The sequence below is a fragment of the Belonocnema kinseyi genome, chromosome 4 (genome assembly GCF_010883055.1).
Source record: "Belonocnema kinseyi isolate 2016_QV_RU_SX_M_011 chromosome 4, B_treatae_v1, whole genome shotgun sequence".
In the NCBI taxonomy this organism is placed as follows: Eukaryota; Metazoa; Arthropoda; class Insecta; order Hymenoptera; family Cynipidae; genus Belonocnema; species Belonocnema kinseyi.
This window is the reverse complement of record NC_046660.1, coordinates 36,308,893-36,319,018: the sequence shown is the minus strand read 5'-3', so window position 1 is coordinate 36,319,018 and position 10,126 is coordinate 36,308,893. Positions and strand designations below refer to the sequence as shown.

The 10,126-nt window shown below is 29.9% G+C and overlaps 1 protein-coding gene across 1 annotated transcript in view; it reads left to right on the top strand.

Moving 5' to 3' along the window:
• LOC117170834 overlaps positions 1 to 10,126 on the top strand; it is a 65,907-nt gene that overhangs the window by 46,909 nt on the left and 8,872 nt on the right. Inside the window, exon 7 of the mRNA XM_033357877.1 lies at positions 130 to 1,279. Coding sequence (XP_033213768.1) covers positions 130 to 1,279 — 1,150 coding nt within the window. The remainder of the gene's footprint in view (positions 1 to 129; positions 1,280 to 10,126) is intronic.

The following is a 10,126-nucleotide window of genomic DNA, read 5'->3' as shown; positions in this document are numbered from 1 at the left end:
TTAAATTCTCGTAAATGCTTCACAGTCCCGAGAACATTTATTTCCCTAACCTAAATTCTTGGGCATTTAATTATCCTGAACTCGAGCAGGATGTTTGTAATAATGTTGACTAAACTTGGATATTTTCAGGCGGCCGAAATAGGTGGCGCATGAAAGGCGGCCGAGGTGAAAGAGAACGCAGTTTTTCAAGGAGTAGAAGTCGCAGCTATAGTCGCGAGCGAAATGGACGAGGAAATCGTCGAAGTTACAGCCGGAGTTATTCACGCAGTCGCAGCCCTGTTAATCGAACAGGCAAGTCGTCAGACAGTCCTCGTGGTGAAGGCTCTTCAGTTAAAAATCCATCTCCAATTCCCACTCGACCGTTAGCTCCTTACATGACCACGGCTCCTCCTCCTCCTCATTCCACCAATCATCCTCCTCCTCCAACCCACTCAACCAATCATCCTCCTCCTCCGCCGCCCCATTCTACCAATCATCCTCCTCCTCCGCCCCATTCTACCAATCATCCTCCTCCTCTACCCCATTCCACCAATCATCCTCCTCCACCTTCTCACTCGACCAATCATCCACCTCCCCCGCCTACGCCAACTCCAAAGCTCCAACATATCCAAATAAGTATCCAGCCTCCTCTGCCCCCGTCTCTGCCTCCACCGCCTCCTCCTCCTCCACAATCCGAAACAAGCGCAGCCATCCAGAATCTGCGGCTACAGCAGCAGCAACAGCAGCAGCAGCCGTCTTATCCACAACAGCCTCCGAATCTTCGACAGCCACCACCTCTGCCCCGTTACGGACATCCACCACTTCCGCAGCAGCCACCTCTTCCCTACCAGCCTCCTCTTCCGCAGCAGCCGCCGCTTCCGCAGCAGCAGCAGCAGCCACCACCGCCTCTTCCCCAGCAACCACCGCCTCCACTTCCGCCTCCAATGGGCCCACCACCTGGCACCCTCCAACACCATCCCCACCCCCAACAACACCATCCCCACCACCACCACCTCGCCCACCATCCTCCTCCTCCCATGAATATTTTGGGTTGTCCTCCTCGCACGAACTTTACCGGGGTTACGGGAATCGGAGGAGGACTACCTCCTCTGCCGAGGGTGAACTCGATGAACTTGGGTGGACCTTATCGTCATCTCGGGGGTGGGCCACCGCCTCCTAATATGAACATGGCCTCTCCGCCCCCCATAGGCGGGGGTGGCTACCAGAACGCGTTGCCTCTCTCGCAGTACTACCAGCCGCCTCCGCCACCCATGCACCCCATCAATGGCATTCATCATTAGCAGCGCTACTCCTGCTCTGCCGTATGCTTTTCAAGGTTTGTCTAGATTTTCCGGATTCTTCTCGTCAAGTTTTTTTGGACTCGAGAAGCCATTGTGTAGTGGCCCTAGTAGAAAAGATTATTTTTTTTACTTTATACTTTTTTTTTGCGCAATCAATCTTTGAAAGTACATTGCAATTTTTTTACGAACTAACTTATGGCACATTAATGTTTTGTAGTGATGGTGTTGTTTGTATTCTTGAAAAGGAAGGGTCGAGACTGACTTGGCGATTTGAATCGAATAATGGGAGGGGGGCCATGTTTAAGACAACGACGCAATATTAAGTTACATCGTGTAAAGACAATGTATCCTTAAAAGAAGGAGAATTTAATAAATTTTTCTTATTATTTATCACTTAGCGTATTCGATTTCAAATCAACCAGTACTGTCACTATGGAGAATTGGGTATGATAATGAATTTTAGTGAAAAACTTGGAGTTGACAAAGTTGAGCTTGTAATATTTGTCAAGTAACATGCATATCATAGTATAGATACTGGTTAATTAGAAATGGAATTATTCTTTTTTAAAGCAATCAAAAACTTTCATCAAACCTAATTGGATATTATTGTCCAACTCGGCAGATACAGGGTGACCGCTGGACCGTAAATTCGGGAAATTACCGGCAATTTTACAAATCTTTAGAAAAAAATCTGTCCAATTTCAACAGTTTTTTTAAAGTAATTAGTTGAATTATATTTTTCAATTGAGATTTTAAAATCTTTTACTTTAAACCTTTTCCATGGTAGATTTTTATTTTTAAACATACAATTTTTAATTTTAGGATTTTCAAAATGCAGTCGTTTAAGACTTAAGTAAAAAAAAAACGTTTGAAATTGAAAAATTTTAATAAAACCCATTTTTATTTTATCAGTTGCAAATATAATAAATAGAATATGTTAAAAATGGTTTTGTACTTAAGTATTAAAAATTGAACAATAATTAATTTCACAAAATGATTCTGAATCCGTTCAAAATTTAAAAATAACTTTATATATTCGTAATTGAAGATTTTAATTGAATTTAAAATATTGTTTCGGTCTAAAATATTCAATTTTGAAGCCATTCAATTTTAAATTTTGTAATTAAGACTAATTATTTAATATTTAGCAATATTTTACTGTTCACTGAATTTTTCGACATAGAAAGCCTTGAATCGTTAAATTTTCAAAGAGCTTTTAAACCTAAAATGTTACAATTTTAATTGTTCTTTAAAAAAAAATTTATTTGAAAGTGAAATGGTTGAATTTTGTTGTATAAATAACAATTGAACACTTATTATTTGTAGACAAAATTTGAGTAGTTTTAAGAAGTATTTCAAATAATTGAAACGAAGTGTTTGTATCAAAAATTTCGCTATTCGTACTGAAATTTCGGTGCAAATATCCACAGCCTAATTTTTAAATAATGTAAATTTTTGCAGATTTGTAACAAAAAATTTAGAAGACTTTTTAAGTATTGTGAAGTCCTTCAAAAGAATAAAAATATTTTCTTAAGATTCGCAGGACAATGGAAAATAATTTTTTATTTTGAAAAATTATTTTAAGGCAATATTTATAAAGATTTTTAAAGATTTCCAAAATTTTCGAAAAAGAATCTAGAAATTTTTAAGAAACTTTTTTTAAATTTGCAGAATTTTTGTAAAATCCTAGGAAAATTAGATTATTTTTCAAATATATTTAGAAATGTTTAAAAAATGTCAAAAATGATTTTAAATTTGAAAAAATTTAAAACTTCTAGATTTCCAAAAATTTTTTAAGCTTTTCAAGAATACTCAAAACTATTTAAGATGAAAATAATGTAACTTACAATTTAAGACGTGTTCAATTTTAAAAAAAAATCATTTTTTAATGTATCCAGCTTAAAATTGCTTAAAATAATATAATTTTGAAGTTCCATAATTGATTTTTTAATTTAGAGAATTAAAAATCTTAATGTAGATTTATATTTTTGGACTTCAATCTGAATCTTTGAACTCTAAATAATTTATAAAAGTTAGCAATTCTACATTTTACCATTTATTTGCATTTTAATTAAAATTGTTCAATTGAAAAGTGTTAGTGCCTTCCATTTTATACGTTTTTATTTTTATTGAGCATTTGAATTAAAAAACTTGTAAACTTCAATTTCAAGAGTTTCACTTTGAGTGCTTAGATATGTAATTTATTTTTTATTATTTTAAATGAAAAAATGCTTAACTTTAGACTTTGATTTTTTTTTATTTTATTGGCATGAAAAAAATATTTCCGACTCGGGAAATGACCGGGAATTTTTTTCTTCGATTAAAACGGCCACCCTGAAATAGAAATATCCTCGATTTGATACGTTTTTATTTCAACCAGAAAATCACTTTGTTTTTTCCAATTCATCCAGTCCATCCTGCTTACAACAAATGCATTTTAAGGCTTGACGTACTTGAAATGCTTATTTTATTTCTTTCTAACTACTCCAGTCCATTTTACTAAATCCCATTTTGAAATCCTTTCGAAATCTATGGTTTGTTATTTACAATTAATAATTTTACTGCATGTAGATTTTGTTTTGCATGATAAAAAAAATAGAATTCAGATAATTATGTTTTTTTTTGTTTATTGCATATAAAGATAAAAGGAATGAACATAACTTTGGTATTAGTAGATAGTTTGATTGAAGTTACAAGTGCGTCTCTTCTTAAAATTTACATAAGCTCTCGCGTTTCTCCTGGAATTATTTATTCAGCTTCTTTTAAGAATATTTTAATATTTCAAGTTTCTTCTAAAAACAAATTATCGTAAAAGCTTCTTTCCGAAATAAAGTTTGAATATTTGTTTTTGCGGAAGGGTTAGTGGGAAGCTTTAAAATTGCATTGATTGCTACAACTTTTTGTGATGCGTAATCCAAATTTTACTTTTGCAGAAATCATCGGCAAAAGCTACTGGAGCAGTGAAAGGTGATCATCTTGATGGTGAAAATATTGTGTCAAATCAAGGCATACGAATGACATCGACGGAATTTCTATATACTTGAATGTTACGTGCATAACACATGTAAAAAAAAAACAAATGTCTTTCACGCATTACCGTAGAATATGAACACTCCGGAAAATATTCGGTGTGCATCGAGAAAAATTGTCATTTACTCTGGAAACATTGTGTCGTAGGATATAAAAATTCAGTGTTCAATTTCAATTCATTCCTTTTTATATAATTATAGAATACAGCTTGTGCTGTATTTAGATTTTTTAGGTAGAATACATTGTACAGTATTGAAAACTCGATTTTTTTAGAACTTGACATGATAAAAATCTCTTTTCTTTTGTAAATTTGTCAACCCAATTCGTCTTACTTTGACCAAGAATATAAGCGTAAGTTTCTTATTCTTTGTCTACAAACAATTTTGTGATTAAATGTGTAAATTAATAAAAAAAATCTAATGTACTCCTTCTTTAATTATCATTTTTTTTAACTGAATAAAAATTAGTTAGGATACTTTATATATTTTTTATGTTTTATATCCAATCCTTACATATAATATTATTTTGTCAATTTATAGAAAAACAGGTTCTCTCGATGCATTTTTATACAGATATTCGTCATGAAGTAATCATGAAAATTGGATTTTGAAGAAAATTCACAGTAAGTTGCAGAATTTTAATATTAATTCTTTTGGAAATTTTTATGTAAAAATGAGAATTTTAATTTCATTGGAAAATTCTATATTCAGGGTGGCTACTGGACCGGGAGACCGGGAAATGACAGTGATTTTTTCTTTTTTTTTTTGACCGGGAATTTTACAAATTTGTAGAAGAAAAATCGGTCCACGTTCGATTCGAACAGTTTTTAAATAATTAGTTGAATTATGTTTTTCAATTATGCTATTATTTAACTTACAATGCATAAATCAAAAATTTTTCACTTTAAAAATTATCCATTTAAAATGTTTATTTCTAAGTTTACATTTTTTATTTAAAGAATTTTTAAATGCTTTCTTAAAGACTTGAACAAATAAAAAATAAAAGCCTTTAATGTTGAAAATGTTGGATAAAAACCATTTCTATTTGATAAATAAATTTTTTTGAATTTATCTGTACTTTAAGTAATAAAAAGTGAACAAAAACGATTTTAAACCAGCTCAAAATTTAGGAATTTTCAGATTTTAACGTTAAAACTCAAACGGTTTCAATTTGAAAGGCTTAGTCATTAAACAAATGTGAACGAATGAATGAAAGTATATAAACTATCATTGAATATAAAATATTGTTTCAGTCTAAAGTATTCAATTTTTAACCCATTCAATTTGAAATTTTTAATTAAAAAAAGATTAATTATTGAATATTTAGCAATATTTGAATTTTTATTTAAGACAAGTAAATTGAAACCAAATATTTAAAAGTAAAGAATCTTTAACTGAATTGTTTGATATCGAAAACCTGGAATCATTAAAATTTCGAAGAGCCTTTAAACTTTGAATGGTACAATTTTAATTGTTGTATTTGAAAAATGCTTAATTTTTAAGTGAAATTTTTTAATTTTGATTTATAATTTACAAATAAACATTTGTAGAAAAAATTGAGTAATTTGAAGAGATATTTGGGAATTTTAAAAAGATTCAAACTTATCATGCACATTTTAGAAAGTTTTCTTGAAATCTTCTAGAATCTTTTTTGAAAATTTTTGAAAAACTTTTCAAATATTCTGTTAAAATAATTTTTCAAAATGAAAAGTTATTTTTAATTTTCCTAGAAATCTGAAGAAAATGTTTTTATTCCTTTGAAGCTTTCACAATTCTTGAAAAAAATCTAATTTTTTATTTAAAATCTTCAAAAATCTACATTTTGTTTTATGTTATGCTATAATTTCAAGTTTTACATTAAGTTTGAATCTTTTCAAAACTTCTACATATCTCTTAAAATTACTCAAATTTCGCCTACAATTAATAAATGTTCAATTGTTATTGATACATCCAAATCGTAAAGAAATTTTCTAAAATATGCAGGATTTTCTGAAAATTGTAGAAAAAATTCAATTAATTTTGACAGATGTTTAGAAGTTCTGAAAAAATCTCCAAAATAATTTTAAATTTAAAAACAATTTAAAACTCATAGATTTCTCAAGATTTTGAAATAAAATTTTAAAGCTTTCCAAGGATGTTTAAACTATTTAAAAAGAAAATAATTGAATTTCTCATTTAAGAAGTGTTCAGTTAAAATTTTTTAAAGTTATCAATATTTTATGTTTCCAGCTGAAAATTCCTTAAAATTGTATAATTTAAAAATTGTTTAAGTTCATTGATTGATTTTTTAATTTAGAGCATGGAAACTGATAACGGGAATTTATGTTTTTTCATTTTTAAAAACGTTAGTACCTTGAATGTTATACGCGTAAATTATTGAGCATTTAAATGCAAAATTTTTTAATTAAAAACTTTAAAATTTTTAAAGTTCCAAATTTAACAGTTCCACTTTGAGTGCTTTCATTTTCAGCTCAGTTTTAATTACCTAAAGTGGAAAATTCTTTAAGGCTTAGTGTTCCATGTTTTTAATTTCATTGACTATGAAAATTATTTTCGAACCAGAAAAAAACCGGGAAATGTCCGGAAATTTATTTCGTCGATTAAAACGGCCACTCTGTCATTTCATGTCAGAATTAAGGGGGTAGCCAGGTTTGAAATTTTCAAAAAATCGAATTTTTTTCTTTTTCAGTCCTTATGTATCTTTAGAAATAAGGTAGAAACCCTTTTTATCCTCAGAGCGTATCAGAAGTGACCGAAAAATGAATAACTTCGAAAGGCCTCGAGCGGTCGGAACCCACAATTTTTCGTACTTCAAACTTCAAATGCGTTTATCTCGAAACGCGTTTTTTTGGGGTCGTCGCCACGATTCCAGCCGATCTACTGGGCCGATTTCATTCCAATTTTTTTGAAAATATTCAGAAAAGACTTGGCTATCGCATGAACCTCGGTCTTGATTCTTCATTAATGTTTATTAACAATTTGATCTAGTTAATGTTTAAAAAAAGTGAGAAAAAAACTAAAAATCACAAAAACTTTCACAATTTGTTTATTACTTAGTATTTTTCATAATTGAGGTTCATGCTATAGCCATTTATGTGCTCTTTAGGAAAAATTTTGGTTTTTGTGTTTCAGATGACGCAAAGTTGAAAAATCATGGCGACCGTTTTTTAACATAGCGTCGTCAGATCGCCCAGAAATTGGCCGGATATTGATGAAAAATAAAAAATAAATTTTTTCCGTTAGTTAATAACATGCCTTACGACATACTAAAAAGTTGTAGATGTTAAATAAATATAAATAACAAAAACACGTTGTTGAAAAAAAGGTAATTGAAATCTGGCTACCCCCTTAAGGTTCTTTTGGAAAATTCACTGTTCCAATTTAAAATTTCTTTTCAAAAATTCCTGATTCCAAATCAAAATCATAATTCTTTTTGAATATTCCACATTCCAAATTAAATTTGGAATTCTGTTGGAAAATCCCTTGTTCCATGTCATAAATTATTATAGTTTTTTTCCAAAATTCTCCATAACTTAAAATTTCAATTCTTTTGAAAAATTCTTTATTCCGTGGCAAAATTGTAATTCTTTTCGAAAATTCTCTTTGAAAATTCATTGTTCCAAGTCAAAATTTCTTTTAAAAAAATTCCCGGTTCCAAATCAAAATCATAATTCTTTTTTAGCATTCCCCGTTTCAAGTCAAAATCGTAATTCTTTTGGATAATTCCTTGTTCAATTTCTAAATCATAGTTTTTTTTTCAAAATTCACTGTTCCAAAGCAGAATCATAGTTCTTTTCGAATATCTCGTGTTACAAATCTGATTCATATTTTTTTTCTGGATTTCCCCCTTCTAACTGAAAACTGTATTTTTTTAGAAAATTCCTTGTTCCATGTACATACCAAAAATTATAGTTTTGTTTCAAATCAGAATCAGTTTCCAAATCTTCCCGTTTCCAGTTAAAACTGTAATTCTTCTGGAAAAATTCCTGTTTCAACTAAAAATGATAGTTTTCTTCCAAAATTCAACGTTTCAATAAAAAATGGGAATTCTTTTACCAAATTCCTTGTTTCATATCAAAATTATACTTCTTTCGAAAATGTCCCTGTTAAAAATCAGAATCACAATTCTTTACAAAAATTTCTTATTCCTGATTCAAAATTGTAATTCTTTTGCAAAATACACTGTTTTAAGTTATAATTATAGTTCTTTCCGAACATTTTCTGTTACAAATCAGAAGCTATTATTTTCGAAAATACTCGGTTCCACATAAAATTGGTAATTCTTTTAGAAAATTCCTTGTTCCATGCCAACAATTATAGTTTCGTTCAAAAATTCATCGTTCTAATAAAGAATTGTAATTCTTTTGGAAAGTTCCTTTGTTCCATGCCAAAATTATAGTTCTTTCGGAAATTTCCCTGTTAAAAATCAGAATCACAATTCTTTACGAAAATTTTCTATTCCTGATTAAAAACTGTAATTCTTTTGCAAAATATATACTGTTCTAAGTTAGAATTATGGTTCTGTTAAACATGGTTTTGTTCCAAAATTCCTTGTCCAAATCAGAATTTGTTTCCAAAATTTCCCGCTTCAAGTTAAAATTGTAATTCTTTTGGATAATTCGTTGTTCCATGTCCAAAATTATAATTTCCTTTCCAAAATCCCCCGTTCCAACATAAAATTGTCATTCTTTTGGAAAATTCTTTGTTCCGAGTGAAAATTGTAGTTATTTCCGGAATTTCTTTTCAAATATTCCGTGTTAAAAATCAAATACATAATTCTTTTCGAACATTCCCCGTTTTAAGTGAAAACCGTCATTCTTTTGGAAAATTCCTTGTTCATTGTCAGAATTATAGTTCTTTTCGAAAATTACCTGTTCCAAATCAGAATCAAAATTATTTTCTAAATTTACACGATCCAACATAAAATTGTACTTCTTTTAGTCAATTTCTTGTTCCATGCCAAAAATTATAGTTTTGTTCAAAAATTCACCCTTCTAATAAAAAATTGTAATTCTTTTAGAAAATTCCTTGTTCCATAACAAAAATTAGAGATTTGTTCAAAAATTCCCTGTTCTAAATCCGATTCAAAATTATTTTTCAAATTTCCCCGTTTCAAGTTAAAATTGTAATTCTTTTGGAAAATTTCTTATTCCATGTCAAAAATTATATTTTCTTTTCCAAAATTCCCCGCTTCAACTTAAAATTGTAATTCTTTTGAAAAATTCTTTTCCGTGTCAAAATGTAGTTTTTTCGAAATTTGTTTTAAAAAATTCCCTGTTCCAAATCAAAATCATGATTCTTTTCGAACATTCCTCGTTCCGAGTAAAAATTGTAATTCTTATGGAAAATGATCTGCTCCACGTTATAATTATAGTTCTTTTCGAAAATTACCTGTTCCAAATGAGAATCAGAATTATTTTCCAGCATAAAATTGTAATTCATATGGAAAATTTCATGTTCCAAGTTTAAATTTCTTTTGAAAAATTCCCTGTTCCAAATCAAAATCACAATTGTTTTAGAACATTCCCCGTTTCAAGTCAAAATTGAGATTCTTTTGAAAAATGCCTTATTCATTGTCAGAATTATAGCTCTTTTCAAAAATTCCCTGTTCTAAATCCAAATCAGAATTATTTTTCAAACTGCCCCGTTTCAAATTAAAATTATAATTCTTTTGGAAAATTTCTTGTTCCATGTCCAAAGTTATAGTTTCTTTTCCAAAATTCCCCGCTACAACTTAAAATTGTAATTCTTTTGAAAAATTCTTTGTTCCGCGTCAAAATGTAGTTTTTTCGAAATTTGTTTTCAAAAATTCCCTGT